The sequence below is a fragment of the Aspergillus aculeatus genome (assembly GCF_001890905.1).
Source record: "Aspergillus aculeatus ATCC 16872 unplaced genomic scaffold ASPACscaffold_24, whole genome shotgun sequence".
Classification (NCBI taxonomy): domain Eukaryota; kingdom Fungi; phylum Ascomycota; class Eurotiomycetes; order Eurotiales; family Aspergillaceae; genus Aspergillus; species Aspergillus aculeatus.
The window spans coordinates 84,374-111,253 of record NW_017962999.1 but is presented as its reverse complement, the minus strand read 5'-3'; the positions used below and the strand labels follow the sequence as shown (position 1 = coordinate 111,253).

Sequence of the window (26,880 nt, the reverse complement as noted above, 5' to 3'; positions counted from 1 at the left end):
ATGCTTGTCACCCAGTGATGACGATATTCTGACCAGGGCACCACAGATAGGATAATGGTAGTCGAGTGCCTAATTCTTTCTCAAAATCAACGGGCAGAATGAATCCAACTTCCACAATTCAGATAAGCAACTGGACCTGAGAGAGCGAGATCACGACTGCGGTTAAACCTTCGGTTTGTGACGAGAAGACCGGTCTTGTCAAACGTCCCTGTAAGCTACCAAGCGCTGCTTTCATGTACTCGAATCATCAAGGTAGTGAGATGGCCGATTGATTCACTACAGTACTGCCAACGGCTGTCCTGCACGCACTGAAAGTGCTCCTTCGTTCCCCTCTCTCCACACCATCTTGACTACGGGACTCGTCCGCTCAAAGATCTCCGGGCTCTGTTGCTCCGCCGTGATGGCCACCGCTTTCATCCGCCCGTATTGGAAGATTCTCCCTTGCGCCTGCTGCTCTCGAGGCCCGAACTGTAACAGATACCACTGACGGTCTTCGGGAGTAACAGCAGGAGCAGCATCCGAAGCCAGCAGGGCATTGGCACGCAGTGTCTCGGTCAGGGCCACCGGGAGAGCGCGACGTCGTGTCTGCCCACCTTGCGACTCTTCAGGGGAAATAACCTGGCTGTGGTCGGGCGGCAGCGGCAGGAGCAGCTGATCGGATGGCGAGGCATGGACCTCCGCCATCGGCTGGTGCTTAGGGAACGTTCTCCATGCGGGAGAAATACAGTCTGCTGAGTCGAGGAATCGGGCCAGCGTGCACGGAACACCGAGCGCCGCAGTGAAGTAAGCGACCAGGTCTGGCGAGTGGAACAGCCGGAGCAGGCCGGTTCCGCCCTCGAGCCCATCGAGCTTACCGAGGCTCGTTGCCTGGCACTGATAGAGATTTCCTTTGGGTGTCTGGACATCTCGACCGGGGTCATGTAAAGGCACAGCCATCGATTGCCGGAGTTTGGGGTTGCGCCGGCGCAGGGAGTGGTGCACGCTAATGCGCAGGATGCCGTGCACGGCATCGACCATCGGTTGGAGGAGTAGGAGTCGCGGTGCGTAGTCCCGGTCGAGGATCGATCCTGTCTGCAGGTTGAGCAGGCACCATTGTCGGTCCCATTGCAGGCCCGTTGAGGTGAGATGCCACGACTGTTGCACGGGGATCGTGTAGGCGGCGGCGCCGTGGATTGGATAGATCATCAGCGTGTGTACGTGAAGGTGCTGGGGTGCCGGAGAATTGGACGGAGGCGCCAGGGGAGGAAAGGCGCCTGCACCGAACAGATGGTGCACAAATCCTACAAAATGCTCGACGTCGCTTAGGGTGCTCATCGCCCCAAGGCTCACGCGGATGATGCCTGAAGGCTTATGCCCCACAAGCACGCTGCGACAGCCACAACGTACTCCCGCCGTGTAGTTCTGGAACAGCTCCCATTCCTCCAGCTGGAGGAGCTTTGCGAGTCCGCCAGGGTTGCAGACTGAGCCTGTGCGAAGATGGATGCGGTGCTCGTTGGCCGCCTCTTCGACGTGCGAGAGCCGGAGCCATCGACCCTCATCGGAGCGGATGTTGAAGGCGACTATGGACCCCTGGGTCGTACTGTCGCCGTACTCCGCCGATGGATCTTGGCAGATCTCACACATCTTGACGCCGTTATGGTGGCGAAGCGAGGAAAGCGACTGGTAGAGGTGTGCTGTAAGCCGTGTGGTGTGGTGAGACACGTGCTCCTGAGATGTGTACAGCTGCTTGTGGGTTGTCAGAGCACACCCCAGAGCCAGGATGCTATGAAAAGGGACTGTTCCATCCTCAAGTATCTCGTGGATGCGGGATGGGTTCCTGGAATGCCAGGGATGGTCGGAGCAAGTGACCATTTCAACCGTGCCTCCGCCAAAGTAGGGTCGCTGCACGAGAGCCTGGGCGGATCCCTTACGCACAATCAGTCCTCCCAGGTCAGGGAATCCGAAGATCTTATAAAAGCTGACGGCTGTAAAGTCGGGGGCTCCATCGGGGTCCCGGAAGTAGTCCAGCGACGCAGTGGGAGCCAGTGCAGCAGCATCCAGCAGGGTGAAGACTCTCTGGTGAGAGGCGTATTGTGATTGTCGGAGACGGCCCGGCCAATGAAGAGGGAGCCGTCGTCCGGTCATGTTCGACTGTCCTGGATATGCAAACAAACCGACCTGAAACGTGTTGGAGGTTTGTCCTGGACATCGATCGGTCTTGTCCCTGGCGGGATTGGGCCGGATCCAGGCCTCGACTTCGCTATCCGACATGAAGCAATGTTGCCCGGCATCAGCCAGTTCACGTAGTCCCACAACGCTCGTGTGAGATTCGAGATGATACCCCACCCAGAGTCCGGGCCCCTTGAACGTCTTCCCAGGGCTATCGGAGACAGGCGGATGGGTGAGACCCTCGAGAACCAATTTGATAGCCGCGGTGGCGTTCATGACAAAGACCAGATCGAAATGCTCCGGGTCGGCGCGAAAGAATGCCAGTGTTTGCTTCCTGATCTCATCGACCCTTTCGGTTGACAGCCGGGAGGATCGTGAGTCTGAGTGTGGGTTCCCGAACAGATTGCTCGACATCTCGTTCATGAAGCTCGTCAAAGCAGACTGCGCATAGAGAGTGGTGCCGGTATGATCCAAGTATGTCTCGTCTACATAGGTACATTAGTCCACAATTGGGGCATAGGGAGCCATAACAGTTGTCAGGGTGTACCTCGGAGCATTGGGTATTCACTCTCCCTCAGTGCGTCAGCGTCATAGGGAATGAGGTCGATTGGTTCTTCCATTCTTAAAGTCTTCCTCTTCAGCAGGTTGAGAGTGAAAAATGGAAGAGGTGCACAAGGATGCAGAAACTGATGTACAGACAAGGGAGGCTGAGTGCAAATGACTAGGATCTTTGAGCTTGACATCAGACCTGGCTCTGTACCTCGCTCTATATAATTGGCAACTCGCCCAGTGATGTCAGCAACCTCTGGTAGGTGGCCACTGCACCGCGGGGTAGTCTGAAAGGAACTTACAGTCTCGCACTTCCGGCTACGGTCGCTGAATCAAGGGTGGCGTTTCTTACTGAAACTGGGTACTTGCAGAAACAATGACTCTGTTTTGTGGCAGGGAGGTCGGACGATCGTGTCTTTCCTTCGTGCGCCAGAGGTTGAGGAGGCATAGAGCGATCGGTTGATATAATGTTGCCCGTTTATCTGCGACAGGTAGATGCACTTCGACAAGACTGGTATATCCTGGGGCTGTCCTCAAAGACAATTGGCAGGCATCATCGGGGACCAGAAGCGCGGAGTCGCCGTTCAGGGAGATCGGATATCCGGCGAACACAAATGACGTGAATATTCATAGTCCTTGACAGTATAGGGTAACTTGTAGACATATAAGTTGGATCTTATTGTCCCGTCACCAATCTTCCTCGATGGCATCAAGAACCGACACATAACCGCGAAGCAACAGAAGTATAATCTAGAGATACAACCACCTTCTTTTTGTCTTTTTATCTCAACATGGCGCAAGCTGGTACTCCTCTTACCCAAGAGAACACCTCTCGACTACTCAAGCATTTCAGTGGTGAAGGGCCCCCCGCCAACGACCGTTGGGCGGCCTTGTGGGATGCAGGTGACTTCCTGCCCTGGGACCAGGGAATCCCTAACCCAGCGCTCGTGGACCTGTTTGGCACCCGTCAGGACCTCGTGGGCGTCTCTGCTTTCATTGAAGACGAGACAGGAGAACGCCGTCGGAAGCGTGCCTTGGTCCCCGGCTGCGGGCGTGGCTACGATGTCCTTTTCCTGTCCAGCCTGGGTTATGACGCCTATGGCCTCGAAGTGTCAAGCAAGGCCGTGGACGAGGCAAGGGCCTGGGCAGACGAGCACCTGGCCGACTATCCTGTCCGCGCTGAGAGCAGTAGCCGTGGGAAGGCCAGCTTTGTCCTCGGGGACTTTTTCGCAAACGACTGGATAGTCCAAGCGGATGGCCATGACACGTTTGACTTCATCTACGACTACACAGTAAGGTTATACCCGTTTTTCCTTCCCCGAAACCCCAGTTCCCTTGGTGTTGAATTTGGGTTCCATTTCCTGCGGTATGCTGCAGGAGAAAACGATGTCGCAACCGGAAAGCTCTATAGCGTGCTTCCTGCATCTGATTTTATGAGATTATTCACCCATTGTATCTTGTCACTGACAGGAAGAACAGTTTTTCTGCGCCCTTAGTCCCGACCTCCGCCCTGCGTGGGCCCAGCGATACTGGGAGTTGCTTTCCACGCACCCGGAAAGCACGATTGTCTGCGTCGAGTTCCCCACCACCAAGAAGTCATCCGCCGGGGGCCCGCCGTATGCCTCTCCGTCATCGGTGTATCTGGCACACCTGGGCTATCCTGGGCGGGAGATCATCTATGACGTGGATGGAAGCCCCTCACTTGAGGAAGAAAGTGTTCAGTCCGTCGGATTCTCCAGAATCGCTCATTGGAAAGCAGAACGGTCGCATGCGATGGGAAATGGCACGGATTGGGTGAGCGTGTGGAAGCGTGGGATGTAAGGAGGTGGGGTGTGGAATACAGTCCTAACGCCTATCATTATGATCTCTCTCTGCTGTGGACATACTCGGTAAATACTCGGTAGTTCAGTTTAGTGAATCGAGAATGCCACTTGGCAAGGGTGTGGTGTTCGTTTCGTTTTTCTTTTCCGTGAGATATGCAGGAGAGCCATTCTAGTCCTCGGAACTTCAGAACCGAGCGAGCGGATTCGTCCCCATCGCCGGGGGGGTTTCCAGCGAGGGAGGGTAGATGCATGCATGCATGCATGCATGCCCGGAAATCGCTTCCCTCGGCATTGCCGCATCCAGTTTGGTGCAGACGGTTGCGTAGCCAGAGTGTCTCGTGGCACCCATCTCATAGTTTCAGGAGTAGTTGTTGAGTCCAAGACTGTCATGGGAGGTCTGCAGGGCGGCTGGCCCTAACTCGTGGATCGACGTGCCACTGACCATGGTTTTGTCGCCCGGCCTCTACATACGGAAGGATTTGATGGGTGAATATAAGTGGAGACGTTGCGGAGGGACTTTCGACGTAGTTGCACTTCCTGCACTTCCATCTAAAGCTATCGCATTTCAGCCGGCCAGGTTGCCAGATCGCGGGGAAATCAATTTGTAGAAGAGCTGTAATTGCGCATCTGGAGTTCGGAGCCCACGGCGCTCCAACACGGGCATTGTATCCGGCGCTGATCAGCATAAAGCAGATATAAGTTAGCAGGTGCTGCTTTCTTTCATGACCGGAGCACAAATCACCTGGGAACCTGTTCGCCCGGCTTCTCTCAGTGAAAATGGTTCACCCGCAAGCTTTATGAGTCGAGATCTCTGTTACAGGACCTGTAACTATTCAAGGCGCACTCCTCGGCCCCAAACTCACACATCTCTAAACTCATTTTTCTTTTATTGCCTTTAATTTTTCCTTCTGCCATTGCTGCAATACTTGCCGACAACTTACGGTCGATCGCAGTCTCGATGGACTTGGGGTAGCCGGATCGTAGGCTCTATCTGATGGAGCGATGCTGTGGTGTTTCCAAAGTCTGAGCCGTAAACCCTGAAAATTCCATTCTAAGTGCGAACATGGACGTGCAGATGATATCCATGCCTTTGTACGCAGACGCATGTTCGGTATAACAGCCGCGTCTCGGGCTAGGGAAAGTGTAATACGACAGGCTTGGGGACTATATCAAACTAAGGATTACCTAGGAGCTCCACAAGCCAGAGGTAGAGGGTTAATAGGTTAGTTACATCTGAAGGGAGTGGGACCATGAGGCTTGTTGACCTCCTGTTCCCACCAGAGGCTGTGCTTAATCTCCGCAGCACAAACAGTGTCCAAATTAGCGCCAAATGCAAGCTCCACATGGCGGGGAACTGTTAATATCCATATGATTGTACTGTACTGTATAATGATCTCCAACCGATACACGATACAGTCAGAACCAGAACACGCTAATTGCACCTATTAGTGGAACCTACCCCTTCTGGTAAGGAAAGAGGCTGACGCACTAGCTGTAAGGCACCCCCTTCCCACCTAACTCTGTCGTTGACCGAATATAAATAGTTTCTTGCGCCGAATCTCATTTTCTTTTGTCTTCATTGCTTCACACTTACCCAAATTCTCTTGCTCACTCACTGCTCTCTTTCCCCATCACAGAATGGCCCCTCTTGTCCTCCTCACGGGTGCCACCGGCCTAATTGGCTTCCGCGTTCTACAAGAACTCCTTCTCAAGAGCGACTACAAGATCAGAATCACCGTGCGCTCTGAGGAAAAGGCCCAGCTCATCCTCTCGAATCCTGTCATCCAAAAGGTTAATCCCGGTGACCGGCTGACCTACGCTATCGTCCCGGACATCCTTGCGGAGCATGCATTTGACGTCGCGTTGGAAGATGCGACGTACGTGATCCACACGGGGTCTCCAGTGCCGGTGCCCGGCTTCGACTCTCTCACCCAAGTCTGGAAACCCACCGTCGAGGGCACTGCCAATCTGCTGAAGTCCTCCCTCAAGTTCCACACCATCAAACGTGTCCTGGTCACCTCATCCATCGTCGCCAACATGGCCCCCATGCCCGACCCCTCCGTCACCGTCACCGCCACCTCCCGCGTGACCCTGCCTGGAGTCCCCGATACCTTCTCCAATGTTTTTGAGGCCTACGTTCTGGCCAAGATCACGGAGCTTAACGACACGGACGCTTTTATTGAGCAAGAGAAGCCGCCGTTCTCGGTGGCCCGCGTGATTCCCGGCTACGTCTACGGGCGCGATGAGTTGGTGCTGAGTGCCGACGAGGCCATCGCCAAGAGCAGCTCCTGTGGGATACTGCTGCGCAGTGTGACGGGGATTGACTGCCCCGCCCCCATCCACGGCGGGTATGTCCACATCGATGATCTGGCGCAGGTGTATCTGAAGGTCCTGCAGCTGGACTCCGCCGCGGGGGGCCTGAACAGCTTCGGTGCTTGCTCGCTCGTCAACTATGCAGACGCGTGGCGCATCGTCGAAAAGAATTTCCCCGCCGCGGTGGCTGCCGGCCAGCTCAAGCAGGCCAGCTTGCCTACCCTCCCTATCGCCTACGATTCAACTGTGACGGAGCGCGCTCTGGGGGTGAAATTCCGGCCGTTTGAGGACGCGGTCAAGGATGTGGTGAGCTTTTATTTCGAGAAATTGGAGGCGGCGAGGGCCTCGAGCAGTTGAGATTGCTGTCTCTGCCGTGGGTGTTTTTGTAAACTAGGCACATAATGTAGTCAAAGAGCATAGATCTGAAGATTGGCAACTTTTGACGTCGAGAATTTATTTGAATGTGACTGAAATACATACACTGCTCACTTGCCTACAGGGCTGGCCTCGTAATCCAGGAAATGCTTGCTTCAGAAGGATTCCCCCTCTACTGGTCGGTCAATATGCCACCCATAACGGACCTTTATGAACTCAAGAGCCTCTGACCTTGCAACGGGATTCATATGAGAGCAGAATGACCTCTTACACAGCCTCTCACGGCTAATTGAGGTCCAATCCTCTTCCTGTAAGACACCCTCAAGGAGTTTGTGAGTGACAGGGATTGGCTCACAGACCGGCCCCAAACACAGGCTAGTCAAGTCAAGCCCCAGCTGGCCATAAGCACTAACATGTTAGTTCGTCTAGTCTAGCCAGCCACCTACGTGAGTTACTTGTAAATTTCAGCTGCGAGCAATATGTCCCTTCCGTAAATTTCACTTTAACACTATCACTGCAGCCGCCCTAATTGATGCTTCGTGCCACATCTCGCAGGTCCCACGTTATACGCGCAGTCGGCCGGAGGAGCCGAACCGAACCGCTCCGCTCTCCACCCGCCCGAAGATCCAACTACCGTGTGGGTTTTTGGTTGTAGTTTCCCCGCCTTTTTGACCAGGGTAGTTTACGGAGTACAAAAGGGATGGGATTTTTGCCGTTCGGCCTGGTACTGTTACTGCTTGGCTTATCTAGGAACTTGTTGATAATATGATTAATAGCAGGGAAGCCTGCAAGAGTCATTGAATCCTGATTGTACGGAGTATTAACAGGCCTATATGACCACTATTACGATTAGAAACCTGCCGCGGTCATGCTCGGTCCCACAGTTAGCCCACGACCTACTTGGACCAAGCCGCTTTGCTGAGAATAATTTTCTCCTGAGCCAGTCGATCAAACACCCGGAAATACCCATACGCCACCGGGTACTCCTCCGTGAATCCCACACTGCGGATCTTCTCCAGGCTCAGGTCGCGGTCGCGAGCCAGGAAGCTCATGCCTGCCGCCAGGAAGATCCATGTCGCCGCGGGGATCTCGCGCGGATGTAGATCGTACTCCTCACACATCTGCTTGTAGTCGTCCTGGTGCGCGATCCACCATTTGTCAGTGTCCGTCCAGCCCTTGACCTCGGGAGTGGGAGCCTGAGCAGTCAGACCGAAGTATTCGCACATCTTGGGCCAGACGATAGAGAACGGTGCGGGTGCGGCGTTGTCGGCCGTGTTGAAGGCCTCTCCGTGCGCCTGGTCCGGCTTCTCGAGCGAAAGGTAGAGCTCTGAGCGGGCGATGATATCCTGCGACGAGGGCGTATGCGAGTGGATGTAGTTCGCGTAGGAGCCGGGATAGACGGGTGTGGCTCCGGGGCCGTTCACGTAACGGTATAGCATCAGGTAGAGGGCGAGGGGCTCGACGTAGGTCATGCTGGTGGGGATCGGGACGTGGCCTGCCCATCGGCGGTGTCAGCGTCGGTCAGGATTCAGGAACTAGGAATGACGGACCTACAATCTGATCCGGTCGGACTTCGCACCATTTCCAGGACTTTCCCTTGTTGGCTTCCTTGACCAGATCGACCTGCGCATAGTAGAAGATCTCGTCGCCCCAGGGCGAAGGAATGCGCGGGTTATCCTCGCGCAAGGGAGGGCTGATCTCGATGTGTTCCTGGAAGCGGAAGACAGAGACTCCGTAATTGTGCGCAAGGTCAGCAGAAACCGCTGAGTGTTATTTGGACAGTAAATACGTTTGTTCCAGTTTGAAGCACAAAGAACTTCAGATTCTTGCACAGCTTATCGACGGCGTGCACGGCGTTATATGTCATTTTCACGTTGATATCTCGGATTGCCATCACATCCATCGACCATGCAGTCGCATTGGAGTAGGCTGGTATGATTAGACTGTGATTAATTCCTGTCAGGCTTCTTACGTACCAAGATAATACACGTGGGTGACTGCTTCTAGGTTGGGGACCTTCTCTTGCAATCGGGCAACCACCTCGTCAAGAGCCCCTCGCAGATTCACGCCGCTGTGCAACTCCAGTCGAGCATCACCCGGTAAACCACTTTTCTCCAAAGGTAGAGGCTTGTTTGTCAAGCCAATCACTCTGTTAAAGGTGGTAGGTGTGGGGTAAGAGAGAGCGCAATTGGTGACGGCCCAGCCAGAGATACCACTGGCCCCAAAGACCAAGGCAACGTTCTTCGATTCAGCCATTGCGCCTGCTGTATCTTTTTTCTCGACGAGACAATGATGCGTCTGCGGCCACAGGCTCCTTCTTCGGCCCCGGTGAGAAGAGGGGCAGTATTTATTAAGAACAGCATCCTCGGCTGCCGAACTATCGGAGCTGTCAATGATTCATTAGGCCCGAGCTCTTATCTGTCCACCAAGCGACTACTGAATCATACCCTGGTCTGTGTCTCACGAAGCTATGGCCTACGACCGGCCGGACTCCGAATGCTTTGGTTCTTATTTGTGGAAGCCAGACAGAGCCGAGGTCCGCGGAAATGTCAACCGACTAAGCGCTAGCCGATCGCAGAGTAAGGGGCCTCCCGCTTCATCGCGCAGCTGACTGCACTGGTAACGCTCACCTATAACCCCCGGAACATCCTCAGGTCCTGACTCGAGGTTCGGAAAGGTTCTGCTCTTCTCCTTCATGGAGCCCCAACACGCTCGATTGGTTGAGGCATATTTCAACGGCACCTCGCTAGTAGTGCATCCGACGCGGTTGTTTGACCTTCGCAAGAAGGATTGAAAATATAAAGACATTTGGTCAGTGGTATTATGGGCTGCCCGCTGGCGACACTACACAATTACGGAGGTTGGGATCTCAGTCATCGACACAAGCATAGGTAGTAATCACGGTGGCGGTGGCGATGAATATGTAACGGTATTAGCATTAGCAATGACTTTGGGTCGATACGCCCACGGTAGACAAGTGATCATGAACATGACAGGAGACATACTTGCAGGGCCCACTATGCGTAGCCGTGTCTTATGTGCATAACCGAGTGAATAATACGACACAAACCGCAGTTACCCCGCGCCCCACTGCAGGCTGAACCAAAACATCCGGCCGGCGATGCGGGTTGTCGGGTATCAAGATCAGTGCCCACTTGCTTTTGGTAGAGAATGCAAGGGTTTGAAAGGCCATTCTCATCATACCATCATGCCCTTCAAATGCATTCGGTTCTTCGCGAGATCCGAAGCCCCTCGAAACGTCAGGTTTCCCGATCGGCCCGATCTTATCTTCTCTGATTGTGAGCAGGACTCACCGGGGCCACCACAAGAAGATGATATCAGGACAAATCTCACTATCGTACATACCGCAGCGGAGCCAGAGATTGAGTACGTTGATTCTTGCAACACCTTAATTCTCATACCTCTGAGTGACCGATACTAGCCTTGTCGCCGTGCATGGATGGAAGGGCCACCCGCAAGCCTCTTGGACAAGTGCGTCGGGCGTCAATTGGCTGAGAGACATGCTTGCTCAAGACATGCCAAAGCTGAATATTCATTCATGGGGATATAGCTCCCCGGACTCGAGCTGCGCTGGCAGAGAACCTTCGATGCAGGCACTATCGCAGAAACTCGTTAGTGATCTGTGGCAACACAGAGAGAACTCGAAAGTAAGCAAGCATTTGTCAATGTATGGCTACTGAGTTGAAAGCTTATCCCCAGCGGAGCATAGACTCATGAGCTTCCACTTGTATTCATTGCCCATAGCGCAGGAGGGTCGATTGTCAAGGGTGTATGTCTGCCCCTGTAACCCCCAAGACGGCCAAGAGGGTTGACAACCACTTTCTCGGCAGGCATTGCTCTATTCCGCCTCCCACCCGGATGAAAAGTTTCACGGGGTGAAGAGGTCCACTTGTGGAGTCCTCTATATGGGTACCCCGGAATTGGATGCCAGACTCGAGGGCTTGGCGAGCTACTTGGCCATTAGTGGCGGGGCTCATGCAGCGGATGATGCTTACTTCAAGGAGGCGTCTTGGTTACTTCATACCCTGCGGGGGTATGAGGGAATCAGTCAGGATTTTCGGACAGTCTATGGCCACGAGCAAGGCGCAAATTCTGTACAAACGCATGTTGAGGTACTTCTGGACCCGTGAGTGCCATAGACAAAAGCGCTGGTTGACATGACCTCGGTAGGGGACACGAACTGCTCGACACATATATCTCAACACAACGCATGACGAGATGAACAAATATGACTCGGCTCTTGATCCGGGATACGAAAATGTCAGAGAGAGTGTTATATGGATTGCACAGGGTATTCGGAAGGATGAATTGCCTTCTTGAAGATGGTTGAGGTGGCGACTTGTATGGGGATCTAGCAGGACGGTGTCTTGCTCGAGTAGAACTCGCAGTTGTGAGGGGTGTCGAGTAATGACCACAGTATAGAGCTACATTTCGCACTTTATCTACAGTGGGTAATAAATAGAAAAGAAAATAAGAAATAGAAGGGCAAAAAGCTCGCGCTGTTGGAGGATAACCCCGAACAGTGCTACGAAAACCCCTCTTATCCCCGGGTGTTTTCATACCGTTGAATCCTGGAATGGTAGAGCCAGCGTCTGGAAGTGCCACAGCCGGAATTCGAACGCAGGACCGGGGGCATTTACCTCTACGATCAGCCAGTGTGTTCCCAAGTACGCCACCGGTCCTGCTGGTTACCGAGTCCTACCCTTTTGATAAATATAACCCAACAACCACCCACTATTTTGGGAACACATTCACGAAATAACGCCGACGTACGCGAACAGTACAGGATTCTACATTCCATCGCCCCGCAGAACGCACAGCCACTGCTACTTTATCATCACTTCGACAAAAGCTTGACCTTATGTATTTCGTGGTAAATAGATTCTGTCCTCTATTGTGACCACTGCTCCATCCCGGCTTGCCTGCCTCAGTTCCACCGCACGTTGCCGATTCTCCCTGCGTTGTTTCCCACTTGAAACCCCGAGTTGTTTCCTGAGAAAACCACCGAGTTGGTATACGTCGTCGTCGAGGTTTGCTGGATCACCTTTACGACGGTCTCAGTCAACAGATTGTCTTGATCGGCAGCCACTTCTTTCAGGATAGGTAGCGCCCCCTTGATGCTCTTCATCTCCGACACCTCTTCCTCTGCCAGCTTGCGTTGCGCATCCTCGATCCCCGGGAACAACTCGACCAGGTCATTTACCAACTCGTTAATGTCCTCGATCAGTCTCGTGAAATTCTTCTCTTCGTACAATGTCAGTTCCTTAGTGGGCTCTGCATCCGAGCTGCCCTGTCTTCGAAGAGAGAGATCATTCATCTTCTGATGCAGCGATGCGGCGACCTTGTCCAGGTCCTTGTTAGGATCAAGAACAGCGGTCGCATTGCGATGACGCAGCTGAAATCGCTTCGAGATTCTTTCAGCATCAGCAAACTGGTCGAGTATCCCTTCCAACAGCTCAGATACCCGGGGTATGTCGTCAGGTGATAGCTTGGACTCCTCCAGGGAGTGCACATCATTTATATTGGCCAAGCCGACCGACTGTCCCCAGCGCGCCAGTCGCAGCCTTACCACTCCGAGCTTCAACACGCTGGCCTTGAAACTGTCTCCAAAATTCTCGCCCATCTGGACTGACCCGAAGTAGCCAACCACGCTGCTGAACAGTCGGGACTGCTGGGTCACCATTTCCAGTGTTTCTTTTTGCAACTGCGTCATTGCATCCTGCTTGGACCCGAGATCCTGATTCTGTTCCATGATGGTGTTGGTGTTCGACTGGATTACTTCCGTTCGCTCATCGAGGAGGGTGGCGTTCGCGACAAGGAATTCTACCTGCCCGTTCATGCTCTTGACAACCTCGTCGATGATCTCGACCGTTCTCAGTGTCGCTAGGCCTACGGCTTGGCTTAGCTCGTTGATGGCTTCTTCCATCTCGGTGTTTGCTGCGGTAAGATCTCCATCGGCTCCCTTTACCAGGTTCTCGAACCATTTCTCTGACGGTCGAAATTAGCATTAGCCACGCTTCAACAAATCAAAGATTGCTCGAAGAACGAGGCGGAAGCACATACTGAATCTTTTCTCTGTGGCATACTTCTGCGCGACGGCGCAGAGCTTGAGGATGCTGGAGAAGACGCGTGTGACGCATCGTTGGAATGGAGGTAGAGATGGAGTTCTCTCCTCGATTATCGAAAGGCGATCGAAGAAGCGATGTGTGAACTCGAAGAAACCCATAATCTTGTCATAGTCTGCAGATGTATCGGCGAATGACTAGGCTCAATTTTAGTCAAACGTGCTGATGCAATAGACGTTCTCTTCGCAATGAGCGCATACCTGCATGACTTGGCCGAAGGCCGTGAATATCAAACTGGCCGGGACGGCAGGTGGAAATGCCTAAAATGTGCGAGTCAAAAATGATGCCACATGTTGTAAAATGAGCCCAACTCACCGAAACCGCAGTTCCGACCGTCTGGATGGTGTTGACAACCTTCTGGATGATCCACATGTTGTTCTTTAACGCAGTGCGGACTTTGGCCATCTTCGATTTATCATCGCGAAAGTCTTTGAATCTGGTTGCAAGGCCTTCCGTTCCTGTCATCACATCGTTCATACTCCTGAATTGACCCAATCTCAGATTCTTCCCAGTTCTCTTCTCATAGTCCTCCACGGCGCCTTGCCACAACTGGGCAAGGTCTGACGCCTCGGCCGATGCATTGCTTGCTGGTTCGATTGCCATATTCTTCAGGCCGATGTGTGGTAAAGACTCGACAGAAGAAGTGGTCACGCCCTGGAAAACGAGTACATGGCCACGATGCCCTGTGGTGGGAAGTTCAGACCAGATAAGATCGATCGATCGCACGGACACTGGTCCTTCTCAGTCCACACACGGCTTTCAACCCCACGTCCTGTGATCTTCCGCGTCCACGGTGCAATGCTCGGTGCTGCCGTGCTCTGCAATCTATGTCCAGAACAGCCAACGGCGCGATGTTCGGACACGCCGGCAAGCTGAGGTTGGCACCTTCTCACAAGGCTTTCCCGTCTCATCAGCTAGCCACCGTAGCGCCCGCGGCAGGCAGCAACACCAATAGCAGATACCCACGTACGGGATCATCTGCATGGCACCCCTCCGGGTATATCCGATAGCAGGGGGTCATGAATGTTTGTCATGATTCTAACTGGTGTGGGTCTGTGATACACTTGTCAAACTTTTGGGGAACCCCTCCCATCGCCCCTCACTTGGACCGTGTGTTGAGCCATAGGGCCATGTTCGATTCCGGCCTTCCAAGTGGCCCGTCTGACAACTAATCGGCTTGATCGCAGACCTTCCACCTTGATTCCTGGCTGACCTGTTATCAGTATACAGGCGAAACTCTATTCTGGGCATCAAATACGCTGCGAGACTTCATGCCTTACGCCAATTGGGGTTCTGCACCCCCGACTACGTCTACCTTGCTTACCCGCCCACAGCCTCTGAACAATTCCAAGGTAACACAACAGCACTCGATGCACGATAGCATCATTCCAGAAAGCTTCAAAGCTAGATTTCATCATCTTCATAACATTGCATGCTAACAACTCCACCACTATGCTCTTCCAAAAACGAACCCACTTTGGTTACCAACATTCTGACCCAACTGGTACCCCGAGTTCGTCGATCCCGCAAAGGAGGCGTGAGAGACGTTGTTGACTGTAGTGCCTCCATCCTTCTCGGGGGCAGGAACCTTGGCCACCCATTTCTTCAGGACGCGCAGTACTTTAACAAAGTCGCGATCATTCTCATCCTCAAACTGGCTCATCTTCACATGGTTGGCTGCCAGCCGCTCTGCGGGAGGCCCGTCGGGGCACCGCGCCAAGGCCATCTCCACGATCTTGACCCCCTTCCCGTTGAGATCGGTAGAGGATCCCTCGTAGAAACATTGGATGTCCATCTCCAACCCGGCGGCACGGAGCTGAGCGAACTCCCGCGGGATGCCCAGCACCCACTCGGACTTTTCTTCCAGACCAAACTCACTAGGGGCCTCTTCACCCGCTAGCTCGAAGTACTTGTTTGCTTCACTCAACACCTCCGGGCGGTAATGTGGGGTTCCGAGAAGAAGAAGCCCCTTGACACAGCTGACGAGACTTTTTCGGTCGTCGTGCTCGGCTCCTCGAACCAACGCCTATGCTTGTTTGTCAACCTTTGACTCCAGGGGGTGTTTGGAAGGGGGCGGCTGGACCGCACGCCAGGAAGCCTACATTCTCGCAGATCAGCCCTCCAAGGCAATGCGCTACAAGAATCACAGCTCGTTTCTCCTGGTCGTATTATCAGCAGCTGCGAAGGTTAGAAGGGCGGGGCGGGGCAACCTTCTCCGGTTCGGTGCGTTGATCCATCAGCTGGTCCATCAGCTCATTGGAAAATTCGGTGATGAGGTCTTCCTCGTTCCAGAACGTTTCGAGAGTAATATCGTACTCGAATGAGAACACGCGCGCCTCGGAAACCTTGCTCGCGAAGAGCTTCTCTGGCCAGAACACTGATTTGACGGCAGAGGTCCAGCCGGGCTGCTCGCCATGCCAGCCGTGGACGAAAACAATGCTTCAGAGTTCCATGATCAGTATTCCCTAAACCATGCGACTTGTAGAAATAATCTTGCAATGTCGTACACTTAAGAAGTGTGGTGTAACTTACTCCACGCGAGCGTCGCCGGGGTCCCGGATCACTTTCAGCTCCATTGGTAATGCCACACCTTCAACAACAGATATATATCAGAATAACGGTGGGATCAGTGGTGATAAAAATTGGGACTATCTCTTTTTGCTGGGGCCGACCGAATTTATGTTCCCACTCATGATGAGGAGCATCCCGAGGAATCGGGCATCGTCCCTCAGGAGGGACAATCGCAGATCCAGCAGCTGCAACAATCCCAAACGAGGCCCAATCGCGACGGATCGTACTTTGGTCCAATGGAATCGCAAAATCCATAACCCACAAACTGAATGGCTGGCGCTAAAAGTCAATATAGACTGCTTGCCTTCCACACCGTTTCGAACGGGTGCCGTACGTGCGTGTGTTGAGGGGGGGGGGAGGGGGAACTCGGCCATGAATCATCTCCTGCAGCAAGCTAGATCAATTGTACGGAGTATGGAGAGGGGGGGTGGATGTGCATCGGGATGAGGTGTGAGCGCTGATCGATGCTGACGGGGAGTGGTTTGTTTGGGTGACTGCAAGCGAGGTGCATATTTGCCCCCTCATTGGATGCAGCTGAAATCTGCACCTATGATCACACCCGCGGCGTGGAGGGCTGAAAGTCTTCTGACAACTGAACTCGACTAGGAGAATGCCGTCCATCCCGGTGGCACCCAATCGAGGCAGTGTTGACTTTTTCAGCAGATGCGGAGATGCAACCCCTGCTTACTGTCAAGCAGAACTTGCTTGCTGCACCGGGTGCGTCCCATGAGATCGGTCTTATTTAACGACGACTTGCGTACGACCGTGCGCTTGTCCACTCGCGCTTCAGTCTGAAGATTCAAGACTGCGGCAATCTCTGAGAAGAGTCTAGCACGATGGTCGATACAGTGAGTATTGTGCTTCATTGGAAGAGGAGGTAGATTGATGGCTGACACTATGGCTCCAGGCACCACCACCGGCATCAGCCGCATTCAACAATTCGACAAACTCTGGACTTCAGCTGGGTCAAAACTATGGCTCGATGGAAGCATCCTTCTACAGCGATGCCATTCAACAGGTCACCATCGCTGCCGGAGCTTCCGTCTACATGGGTAAGAGAGCGTTGATGACGAGTTGTATCTTGTCTTGGGCGCATGCGCAGAGCTAACACTTTTTGATGAGTCTACAGGAGAGAAGAAGACGGTCGAAGAGAAATTACTCGACGCTCTAGTCGCAGGCGACTCCGGGGACCGACACGACATCGCTCGCGCGTTTCCGGGGACCTGCGAATGGATTTTTGAGTGTGCAGCCTTTCGGAGCTGGATCCTAACCGATCCCCCGTCAACCACACCGCTGTACATTCGAGGGATTCCCGGCAGTGGGAAGACTGTACTGCTGAAATTTCTCACAAGAGCTATTCACTCCAGTCTGCGCTCGAGCACCAGTCCCCAATCTCCTTCCTTGGCCGAAGATGTGATCCTAAGCCCAGAGGTCGGAACGCCTGGGAAGACGATTGCGGTGGCTTGTTTTTGCGATGACAAGAATGAGCACCGCAAGGCCCCCATATGGGTTCTTAGAACCTTGCTATACAAGCTGCTACAGCAGAACCGCGGTCTGATTAAGTACGCACTGCAGCATGTGCAGAATATTGAAGACTTGCAGGGCTCCTCTAACGGCAGCACGATTGAAGTGGACGAGTTCCACTCGCGCGATGTTCTGCTTCGGATCATCGAGGACATCGTGGCTGATCCCAGTCTGGAGGTGTTGTATTTTGTCATCGACGGGTTAGATCAGTGCGGGCATTTCATCGCCCCAATTCTTCGGATCGTAAATGATTTGTCCACCAGAATCAGCAAGAAGGCAAACGACCTGGGCCGCAAGTTCACCTTCCGGTGCATCATCTCGGACCGAGGCAGTGCCATTGTCTCTGACAAGATGCTTCCCGAGTTCACGGTGGACATGCCCGAAGGGAACCAGGAGGACATCGGGCAGGTCGCCGAGCGAAGGGTTCGTCGCATTCAGGAGTATCGCAAGTTCCCAGACACGCTTCGCGAAGATATCACGGGCCAACTTAAGGAAAGCTCCAAAGGCATGTTCATGTGGCTGTCGCTGGTTCTCGATGACCTGTCCACCTGGGAGGGTGTCTGGACCGAGGCCCGGGTCAAGGAAAGGCTGCACAACATCCCGTCCGATGTCGAAGCCTTCTACAGCGCAATACTGGAGCGACAGTCGCGGGACGTGGTCGGGCGGTTGCGGACACTGCTCATGTGGATCTACTTCGCCGGTCGCCCATTGACTCTGCGGGAATTGGATGTGATTCTCACGTTCCAGGAAGGGAAGGAGTACACGGGCGCAAGCGCAAGCGAGGAGGATCTCCAGGCGTTGCGGCAGAGTATCGAGAACAGCTGGGGCACTCTTTTCGCAGTCCGGAGTGGCGCTGTCTATCTGAGCCATCAATCTGTCAAGGACTTTTTGACCCATGTTTTCAGCGAGGAGGGCGCCAAGGACTATCCCCGGTTTGGGATGAGCAAGTCGGATGCCCATCGACAGATGGCCTCGGCCTGTTTGGCATATCTGCAGTTTGAGGAGATTCAGCGCCATGATGTGCCCAAGCCACCGGTGAATAAGGATTGGAAGATCGATGAACTCGAGCTTACCAAGACTAGACAGGAATACCTCGCGGGCTATCCCTTCCTCCAATATTCCATCGAGTATCTTGGAGATCATCTCCGCGAAAGCCAGATTCGGGAGGAAAGTGACGTGGTTGGCATGAAGCGATTCTTCGAGGCAGAATCAGTGTCCTTGCAGAACTGGTTGAAGGCTTATGATCTTTTGAAGCGATGGACGCATGGAAAGTGTAAGTCGTATTTTTCAAGCACTCCGAATCGTGCGCAGCACTAACGTGTTCTACTTGACAAACAGACTCAGGCTTCTCCACTAGCACCAGCTTGCTCTTCGTGTCCGCTCGACTCAATCTCCCGTGGCTGGCTGATCGCGCCACCTCCTGGAATATGTCCATCTTCTCGCTGCCATCGGCCGTCGCGGCGCCCGACACATCCGGCTGGAGTGCGATCCACATTGCGGCGGACTCCGAGGCGGTCGAGATGGTCACCTGGCTGCTGCAGAACGGGGCCATCGTCGATGCGACGACCATTGGGCTCCTCCACCCCGGTCGCACGGCGCTGCACTTCGCCGCCGCCGAACGGTCCGACGCGGGCCCCAAGATGGTCAAGGAACTGCTCAAAGCCGGCGCCCGACCCAACATCTTTACTCGAAGCGGCGGCAACACCGCGCTGCATTACGCCATCGACGGCCGCTCCGTCGAAACGGTCATCACACTCCTGGCCCACTCCGCCGACCCCAACGTCACCAACAGCAGCGGCATCACCCCCCTGCACAAAGCGGCAGGGGTCCCTGGCCTAGAAGCCCTCGTTGAAGCCCTTCTCAAGGGCGGCGCAGACCCCAACCGCAAGACCACCGTCGGCATGGGCCTGGCCGCCAAGGGTCTCGCGGCGTGGAAGGCATCCAAGACCCTCATCGACACCTACCACGCCATCAACACGGCGCAGACCGCCCTCCACATCGCTGTGAAAGTCAAAGACGCGGAGCGGACCGTCGACGCACTGCTCGCTCACGGCGCTGACGTGAATATCCGCGACAGCGTCGGCCAGACGCCGCTCCATGTCGCCGTCGTCGGCATGGACAGCGAGGTCATGGCGAAGCGGCTGATTGAGCACGGGGCGGACATCAACGCCAAGGACGAGGAGCACCGCACCCCGCTGCTTCTGTTCTTGCAGACTGCCGGGGCGATCGCCTATGAGCTGCGCGCCCAGGGTCAAGCAGAGCTCCTTGCGGATCTGGATGGCCAAGCCTCGTGGGAGCGGACGGTGGAGCTGCTGCTAGACGCGGGCGCGGATCCGTCTGCAGAAGGGAAGAACAAGGCAACGCCACTTATGTTCGCGAAGATGGCATCGATGGGCTGGGCGGTGGAGATCATCGAGCGGCGGCAGAAGAGTGAGGAGAAGGAGCCAGACGTCGAGACGAAGGAGGTCTCAGAGGAGGCTGCTGCTGAGCCGCAGGCGGAGCAGGAAAAGAAGGGTTTTCTACAGAGTCAGGCGAGTAGGTTTGTGCCAAAGAAGTTTAAGTGGTAGTTTTTGTTCTGTATGTGTTATGATTATGCCGTCATGGCGGGTGGCTATTGTTCATGGTTGGGTGTAGTATATTTTGTTCCATCGTGAAGCCCCTCTGATGTTAGTCGCGTGATTTTAAGACTCTTTTTCACTTCTGTGTCTCCCTGTCCTGCATGCAATTCCGTATCTTCGACCCACCGGACTTAACTCAGACTCAAGTCCTCTCTAGGTGTGGCCCTCACGAACTAGCACAAGAAAACGAGGCCTGCGCAGGCGTCTCATGGATTGCTTTCCCTGAAACATAGAGCCCCAGCCCACACTACACCTAATGATTAGCTGTACTTCATGAAGTAGACATGCCACACAGCAGAGAAACTTACAATGATCGCCCCGGCGCAAAACATAAACCCATTCACCACGGTCAGCGAGAACTTCCCAAAGCTACTGAACCACAACCCTCGATTCAAATACAGCCAGAAAATCCCCGGAAGTCCATCTAACACATTCCCAGTCCTCAGTCAGCTTGACCATTCATACTCCGTACGCAGCTGAACCGAGAAAGGGGAAGGACAACGTACAAGTGAACCACGTTGCAAACAACGAAGCCTAATTCCACCAACATCAAGTTAACTTCTCCGCTTCACCAGGCTCTTTTTCTTTCTCCTTTTCCTCTTTCTGTTCAACGGAAGGGAAAGGGAGGAAACGCACCACCAGACTCAAGATATTGCTAAAGCTCGGAATCGCCTCGGCAATGACCCAGGCCAGCGCCCACACGCCCAGCGCGATCCCCGCCCACAGCGCGTAGCTCTTCCAGTCGGTCGCGTGCACCCGGTCCGTGCCGCGGAACAAGCGGATGTAGATGTATTTACAAGCGATGTGGCCGTTGACCACGCCGGAGATGATGATCTTTTCGTTTTTCGGGCCCACAGTGGGGAGGGGGTTAGTCGTCTGGGTTTCTAGGGTTGCGGTGGGTAGAGACTGGAGGGAATTGATAAATTGTAAAGGGGGCCGGGGGAAACGTACAGTCGGCAAGGCAACTCCATACGCGACCTTCCGCACCACCGGCGAGGCCGATCCCAATGCCGGGGACACGACGCCCGGGCCGGCGAAGTAGTAGATGAGGACGGCGACGAGGATGTAAAGGGTTGTGTCGATGGTTTGGAGGAGGTAGAGTGCTTTCGGGTAGTCTTTGGGTTGGGCTAGTTCGGAGATGAAGCTGAAGAAGGCGGCGTGGGCGGCTTTTGGTCCATTTTAGCTTGGGGGTTTGGGGTGGGGGGTTGCGATGAGGGGGGAGGAAGAAGGAAGGGTAAGGAAGAGTATACCGAATGCGAAAACCATGTTGGTGATGGCTAGGAAGCCTTTGTTGAGGTCGGTGCGGTGCACGGCGGTGGCGTGGTAGTGGTCTTGGTTGATGATGCCGAGATCGATGGTTACTACGAAGATGGCGGAGAGGATGCTGATGAAGCCTGGGTTTAGGTTAGTGGTGGCTGTGTAAAGGTGGGCGTATTGGGGTGTTAAGCGTGGGGGTGACCACGTACAGATAATAGCCATCAGGGTCATTCCTCGCATAGTGCGCGGTAGTGTGCAGAGCAGCGAGATGGCGAAGCCTACGATGCTGAAGGCGATGGAGCAGGTCGCATGCTCCGTCATCGTGCTCATCGCCACCGAGAAGGTCAGCAGATGGCTGCCCATCACAAAGATGAGTAGGAGGATGAGACCCCCTCCTAGCAGCTCACGGCCGAACGAGCCCCACAGCACCTCCCCTGCGTCGGCCATGCTGTGCACATGCGGATATCGCCATCTGAACTGCCCGATCACGTAGCCTGTGTATGTTGCCATGCCCCCGAGTCCGAGCAGGGCGATGATTGAGCTGGTAGCAATGGGTAAGAACCTGCCCTTGTTGCTGTGGGGGGAGGTGGGGAAGACGTACGGAACGATTCCCAGGGCTGCAACGGCCGCTGGGAGCGATAGGATCCCCAGGGACACGGTTTCGGCGATCATGACTATTGCTTGTAAGTGCCTGTGTTATCGGTGGTCATATATCTGGACGACGTACGCATCCCACATTGCCTGAAGAATTCGTTAGTGGTTTGATCCAAGATGCCATGTGTACTTGACATACCACCAACTCATCGTCTTGTACTGCATTTGCCCTTCGACCTCCTCCCCAAACGGATCTCCTGGGTTGTCATTCTGTGGGGTAGGCTTCTTTGACATGTCCTCCTCCATAATCTGTCGTGCACTCTCCAGTTGCAGGTCGGAAAGGACCGACTCATCACGGTGAGACATTTGCGTAGTCTGGCTTTTTGGATGAGAACCTGTATAGATTGGACTTTCGCAATTCTAGCAGAAGTTTGATGAACGCTGAAGAGGACACACTAGACGCACAATGGCTTCAAAGAGCTCAGGTGTCCTTGCTACGGGAGGTCGATATTTAAACTGCAATACCAGAAAATGACTATCGCGTTTCCTGCCACGCCTTTCGTTCCCTTACCCCGCATTTTCTCTCTGAGAAAAAGTGGACCTCCCCGGGCTTGGCCGAGACTAGACGCACAGAAAACACAATCGATCAAATAATGCTCCAGGTGCATGGTTATAGCCGACGCAAAGCCGGGGATACGGGGGCATTCCGCTTCACTTGCGAGAGATCTCTCGCAGAGAGAGGACAAAAGAGTTCAATAGTTTTGGTTGAAGCTTAGGACAATTACCTACCTCAGCCAGGTGACAGAGAATCAATCTTAACGATACTTTACAAGACTGCCATTTTCCATCCGCAGCAGCTGGCTATCACTTTTAGGGTCCTCTCAGTCAAGCTTGCTTGCGATTCTATTTGACTCTCAAAGAGCAGGAGTTCGGGCATCGGTCTACAGGCACAAGTCGACCGTTGATGAAGCTCATAAACTGACGCATTGAGCCGCTTGAGTTCAGTTGCATTGCTCATAGAATTTATAACGTCGACAGCCCGGGTACATATCTACTATATGCGATTCCATTCCTCCGACAGACCCATGGTATCACGCTGTAGCTGACAAGGAGATAAAAGTCGAATTATCAGAGCGGTGCTTTCCGTTATCGCGGAAGCACACTACATCTCTATCTCCTTGACAGCGAACCTTCGACTGGTCCGTTTGCAGAAAATGTTTCACGGCCGTTCTGCATCGGAAACCCGCGGCTGTTCGTGGCTATTTCGTTTTTATCAAACTTCCCGGCTGTCGGATCTGTGCCGGCGATCCCGGCTTCCTGCGTAATCCGGGCCCGAAGAAGTCGGAAAATCGTCACGAAAAAATTAATCCTCGTGGGTATTAGTAGCTTGCTCTTACTATAAGTCTTTCAGTAATGCGCTTTCTGAAGAGCAATATTGAGACCTAGTCTGGTCAGGAATGGTACTGCTTGCTTGTTGCAGCAATGCACGCACCAGGTGGCACCAGACGGCACCAGCTACATAAGCCCTCAATTGTATATCGATCCCAACGACAGCTCTTTCTGTGTGTATCATGGGACATTGGGAAGGCTTCCACTTGAGCTCTAGACACAATTGATAAATTGAGGACCGGGTATTCTCTCGCAAGACCAGAGGCGAGGCTCGCGTTTAATGTGTCCGTCCATTAGCGTTACTAGGTGCGCATAGTCGAGGAGTCGTCACTTGGGTATGTCAAGCATTAGAGTTGTGGAGTGGGCAAGGGGCTCTAGCTCGGGGCGCGGACGGCCGCAAACGGCGGGGTGGGAGGTGCATCCGACCTTTCCATGGAGGAATATACGGGTCGACCACTGTTTATTTAGCCCTAAGATTTAAGCTCCTTGGCATACGTCATCCTGGATCGTCTTATCTACCCTCAGTGAATCGCGTTGAAAAAGAACAATGAATCCAATTCAGCAAAGCATTATGAGTTACATTTCCTCTCAATTTTCGCTCGTCGCTGCACCAATACACAGAAACTTCGCTTTCCCTTAAGCTTCCTTAAGGCCCATATCCATAAAAAGTCAATGCCTTCGGGTACATCATCTTCAATGCACTGCACGGCAGGGAGCTAGCACAGCAGAAGTGCCCCCTCGTGGGTTTTGCAGCCACGTTAAGCCGTCTAGCTGCAGACAATGTAGGAATCAAACTTGTATTTTTGCTGGAGAGTCCCCGTGTGTGAGTGGCTTCCTTGTCTTGAGAAATGGAGTGGTGGACTATGACTTACTGGAGCTGGCCAGGCGATGTACTTGCCACTCTTGCAGACGAGGTTGTTGCAGCCATTCTCATCTGATAAACCCGATCGGTCAGAGCTTGCAATTTCTCTCCGACTATAGGGGCTGGATGTTTTTGAACTTACAGGTCCACCCGCATTTGGTCCCAGCCACGCCACCTTTGTACTTGTCACTGACGACGGCTCCCTTGCACCAGAAAGAGACTTCGCCTCGCTTCACGATCTCGAACTCATCGGCACCTCCCTCGGGGCCGTCGATGTATTCGAGGCCCTCCTCCTCGGGGGTCGGGGCGGCGGTGACGAGGTTGAGGCACCAAATGAATCAAGTCCCAATGAATTGATTCAAATGCTTGAGTTCCTTTATTGAATCTCCGTCTTGAAATCTGCCTCTCTGATTGGCTGACTTTATAAGTGGGGCACTTCCCGATTGGGGCTAGCTCCGAAGAAGAATTAGTGATATTAATTCCCTAAACTGATTTACTGAGATGATTTAGGGCTTTCTGGCTTGGATGCCCTAACCTGTCATGCCATTCTTTGCCTGTTCCAGAAGTCATGTGTGGGCGTTCAGACAGTTTGATTGGCCTTTTATTGGTGGTGGTGGCCATTGTTGAATTAGGCGATTGTTTTCATTGAATATAAAACAATCTATTGATATTCCTAATTTGGCAAACTGGCGTGCTATTGGCTTCTTCCAGGTATCCACCTTTCCTATTTAGGAATAGTCCCTTTCTGGCTGCGATTGAGGCTGAGAGGACATTTATATGGAATCCTGGTATATAGGCCACTTCTTTGAGTTCAAAACATAGACCTTTCCTTTTTGGGTAAGTGGGGCGGAAAATGACTGTTTTATACCCCTGTACCATTGATTGAGTATCACCAACCTTCACTATTTCACTTCCTTCCTCAATAGGAGTGAATTTAATGAAGGAGTTCAATGAATTGCAGACATGGCCATCAGAAGCAGTATTAAAAGCCCACTGAGATGAATAGTATGTTGACAAATTTCCTAAATAGGAAGTCTGTTTACTGGTTGTTAAGGTGACCTTTGGTTGACCAGTTGATTCGTTATTAAATAAAGAAGGTGTTTGGTGAGCTTGGCTGTGTTGATCAAATGAATACCTCAATTTTGGACTATTTTTGAAAGCTTCCCTAAAGCGGTTTAGGGCTTCCTCTTCGGGCTTCCAATATGGATCTCGGAGATTCTTATTGACATAGAAACAGTCATTAAAATCATGAAATCTATTGTTCTTTTCTGAATTGTATGGGCAAGGTCGATCTTTATTTCTGCGACTCTTGTTTGTTGACTTGTTTCCTCTTTGGGAAGTTTGTTTTGATTTATCGGATTGGCCCTGGAAGGTAGTCTGGCTGATTCGGCCTGTTGATTTGGTGGATTGTCTAATCTGGGAATTTAGGCGAATCCAGTCACGTGCTCGGCGGGTGATTTCAAGGAACTCAGGGAGTTCTTTCTTCTTTGTTTTATGGTTAATCAATCTGGTCTGCCATATTGCCACAAAATTTCCTATTGTTTTCTGAATTGATTTAAGGAAGTTATATATCACCCGAATTGGGTTAGACACCTTGCTTAGCTTCAATTCCACCGCTTCTGAATAGACCAATTCCCACTGATTCACGTGATTTTTAATAGAACCCTTTGTTCCCAACCGGAGCTTGGTGTATTTGTTGATAATTTCCCTCATTCGGGACTGGTTGGTAGGGGCAACCCTGGCCTTTAGGGCTTTTAGAATCGGGTGGGGCCTTTCCTTATTGAGTATAGTATATTGATTTTGCCTGCTCAATGTGGAATTGATCAATTGACTCAATGAGGCTAGTCCAGAAGTGGTTGTCTTTTATTTCTTGAATCGGTGGTAATAGTCCTGCTTGATTTCCCGATATAGCAGGCGGTCAGATTCACTGAGGTCCGAAATGGAAGTGGCATGTCGATTGATTTGGTGGATTGAAGGTGAAACAGGCTTTTCAGGATAGGTGGGCTCAATTGGCAGATCTGGGTCCACCAGCTCCCATATACCCTTATTGATGGCGAACAATCGGATCTGATTAATCCAAAGATATCAATCAGATTGATTGTTCAAAATAACACTTTTCTCTGTTTGTTGATTCATGGTCAAAATTTGAATAAATGAATCAAAATAGTGAATAGATGAATAGATGAATAAATAAATAAAGCTCAGGTATTGATAAATAATCAAAGCAAGGGCATAACCGGGCTTATAACTAAGAAGAATTCTGAATACCTTCACTTCCACTTTAATAAAACCTTACTTTTCACTCAAACTTTATATGGGATTCCATACAAAATTTAAGTAAGAGGTAAAGTGAAAGTAAAAGTAAAGTAAAAGATAGATAAAATCAATTTCTTGAATAAGTAACTGATTAAACTGATTGAACTGAATAAATTGAATGAAGTAAACTGAAACTGAACTGAAACTGCTTGCTCAACTAACTAAAAGAACAAAAGGAATTGACCTCTTATTTATAGCTGAATAGCCATATTGATTTTCCGAGGCTTTCCGCGATCATATGAAAAACACATGAAAGTAAATAAATGAATAAATTCCTATTGAACAGGAACATAGGATGAATAGAAGAAGATTGTTCCAGGCCGTTTTCCCCACTGAGGGGTCACCGGAACTCGGAAATCCACTCCGCGAACTGGCTAACCTGAGGCAGCGAACTG

The 26,880-nt window shown here is 52.5% G+C and overlaps 9 protein-coding genes across 9 annotated transcripts; 4 read left to right on the top strand and 5 right to left on the bottom strand.

Moving 5' to 3' along the window:
* Positions 1–741: 741 nt before the first annotated feature.
* ASPACDRAFT_1908739 (uncharacterized protein) lies at positions 742–2,896 on the bottom strand (the record flags this gene model as incomplete). Its single annotated transcript, XM_020198868.1, has 2 exons — positions 2,696–2,896; positions 742–2,633 (listed from the first exon to the last, which is right to left on the bottom strand). Coding segments are annotated over exons 1-2 (2,088 nt in total), but the record flags the coding sequence as incomplete, so codon positions are not given.
* A 592-nt stretch (positions 2,897–3,488) lies between these two features.
* On the top strand, positions 3,489–4,518 carry ASPACDRAFT_64938 (uncharacterized protein; the record flags this gene model as incomplete). The annotated part of the gene is made up of 2 exons (XM_020204055.1): positions 3,489–3,989; positions 4,168–4,518. The coding sequence occupies 2 exons, from the start codon at positions 3,489–3,491 to the stop codon at positions 4,516–4,518; spliced, it is 852 nt and encodes a 283-aa protein (XP_020051127.1).
* A 1,542-nt stretch (positions 4,519–6,060) lies between these two features.
* Positions 6,061–7,352, top strand: ASPACDRAFT_127952 (uncharacterized protein). The gene has a single exon (XM_020197089.1). It carries the CDS (start codon positions 6,159–6,161, stop codon positions 7,188–7,190), a length of 1,032 nt encoding a protein of 343 aa, XP_020051126.1. The 5' UTR covers positions 6,061–6,158; the 3' UTR covers positions 7,191–7,352.
* Positions 7,353–8,103: 751 nt separating this feature from the next.
* ASPACDRAFT_1908734 (SDR family oxidoreductase) lies at positions 8,104–9,464 on the bottom strand (the record flags this gene model as incomplete). The annotated part of the gene is made up of 4 exons (XM_020198867.1): positions 8,104–8,703; positions 8,759–8,938; positions 8,970–9,137; positions 9,185–9,464. The coding sequence occupies 4 exons, from the start codon at positions 9,462–9,464 to the stop codon at positions 8,105–8,107; spliced, it is 1,227 nt and encodes a 408-aa protein (XP_020051125.1).
* Positions 9,465–10,320: 856 nt separating this feature from the next.
* ASPACDRAFT_127951 (uncharacterized protein) lies at positions 10,321–11,681 on the top strand. The gene is made up of 5 exons (XM_020197088.1): positions 10,321–10,595; positions 10,651–10,876; positions 10,939–10,998; positions 11,060–11,341; positions 11,400–11,681. The coding sequence occupies exons 1-5, from the start codon at positions 10,417–10,419 to the stop codon at positions 11,547–11,549; spliced, it is 897 nt and encodes a 298-aa protein (XP_020051124.1). The 5' UTR covers positions 10,321–10,416; the 3' UTR covers positions 11,550–11,681.
* A 276-nt stretch (positions 11,682–11,957) lies between these two features.
* Positions 11,958–14,336, bottom strand: ASPACDRAFT_127948 (uncharacterized protein). The gene is made up of 4 exons (XM_020197087.1): positions 13,670–14,336; positions 13,555–13,614; positions 13,293–13,491; positions 11,958–13,217 (listed from the first exon to the last, which is right to left on the bottom strand). Exons 1-4 carry the CDS (start codon positions 13,955–13,957, stop codon positions 12,157–12,159), a joined length of 1,608 nt encoding a protein of 535 aa, XP_020051123.1. The 5' UTR covers positions 13,958–14,336; the 3' UTR covers positions 11,958–12,156.
* A 376-nt stretch (positions 14,337–14,712) lies between these two features.
* Positions 14,713–16,204, bottom strand: ASPACDRAFT_127946 (uncharacterized protein). Its single transcript, XM_020197086.1, has 4 exons — positions 15,887–16,204; positions 15,565–15,793; positions 15,457–15,513; positions 14,713–15,380 (listed from the first exon to the last, which is right to left on the bottom strand). The coding sequence occupies exons 1-4, from the start codon at positions 15,928–15,930 to the stop codon at positions 14,805–14,807; spliced, it is 906 nt and encodes a 301-aa protein (XP_020051122.1). The 5' UTR covers positions 15,931–16,204; the 3' UTR covers positions 14,713–14,804.
* Positions 16,205–16,761: 557 nt separating this feature from the next.
* Positions 16,762–20,016, top strand: ASPACDRAFT_48477 (uncharacterized protein; the record flags this gene model as incomplete). The annotated part of the gene is made up of 4 exons (XM_020202140.1): positions 16,762–16,773; positions 16,833–16,977; positions 17,055–18,722; positions 18,788–20,016. The coding sequence occupies 4 exons, from the start codon at positions 16,762–16,764 to the stop codon at positions 20,014–20,016; spliced, it is 3,054 nt and encodes a 1,017-aa protein (XP_020051121.1).
* A 217-nt stretch (positions 20,017–20,233) lies between these two features.
* Positions 20,234–22,284, bottom strand: ASPACDRAFT_55588 (uncharacterized protein; the record flags this gene model as incomplete). The annotated part of the gene is made up of 9 exons (XM_020203019.1): positions 20,234–20,314; positions 20,376–20,491; positions 20,574–20,601; positions 20,704–20,901; positions 21,019–21,233; positions 21,318–21,461; positions 21,534–21,865; positions 21,926–22,015; positions 22,118–22,284. The coding sequence occupies 9 exons, from the start codon at positions 22,282–22,284 to the stop codon at positions 20,234–20,236; spliced, it is 1,371 nt and encodes a 456-aa protein (XP_020051120.1).
* Positions 22,285–26,880: the final 4,596 nt, after the last annotated feature.

Coding starts and splice junctions, on each gene's coding strand:
- ASPACDRAFT_127952 (XM_020197089.1), top strand. CDS start 6,159: ATGGCCCCTCTTGTCCTCCTCACGGGTGCCACCGGCCTAATTGGCTTC.
- ASPACDRAFT_127951 (XM_020197088.1), top strand. CDS start 10,417: ATGCCCTTCAAATGCATTCGGTTCTTCGCGAGATCCGAAGCCCCTCGA. Junction 10,877..10,938: donor AACACAGAGAGAACTCGAAA/GTAAGCAAGCAT, acceptor AGCGGAGCATAG/ACTCATGAGCTTCCACTTGT. Junction 10,999..11,059: donor GAGGGTCGATTGTCAAGGGT/GTATGTCTGCCC, acceptor CTTTCTCGGCAG/GCATTGCTCTATTCCGCCTC.
- ASPACDRAFT_127948 (XM_020197087.1), bottom strand. CDS start 13,957: ATGGCAATCGAACCAGCAAGCAATGCATCGGCCGAGGCGTCAGACCTT. Junction 13,615..13,669: donor CGGTCGGAACTGCGGTTTCG/GTGAGTTGGGCT, acceptor CGCACATTTTAG/GCATTTCCACCTGCCGTCCC. Junction 13,492..13,554: donor CCTTCGGCCAAGTCATGCAG/GTATGCGCTCAT, acceptor AATTGAGCCTAG/TCATTCGCCGATACATCTGC.
- ASPACDRAFT_127946 (XM_020197086.1), bottom strand. CDS start 15,930: ATGGAGCTGAAAGTGATCCGGGACCCCGGCGACGCTCGCGTGGA. Junction 15,794..15,886: donor CCCGGCGACGCTCGCGTGGA/GTAAGTTACACC, acceptor GGAACTCTGAAG/CATTGTTTTCGTCCACGGCT. Junction 15,381..15,456: donor GAGGGCTGATCTGCGAGAAT/GTAGGCTTCCTG, acceptor AAACAAGCATAG/GCGTTGGTTCGAGGAGCCGA.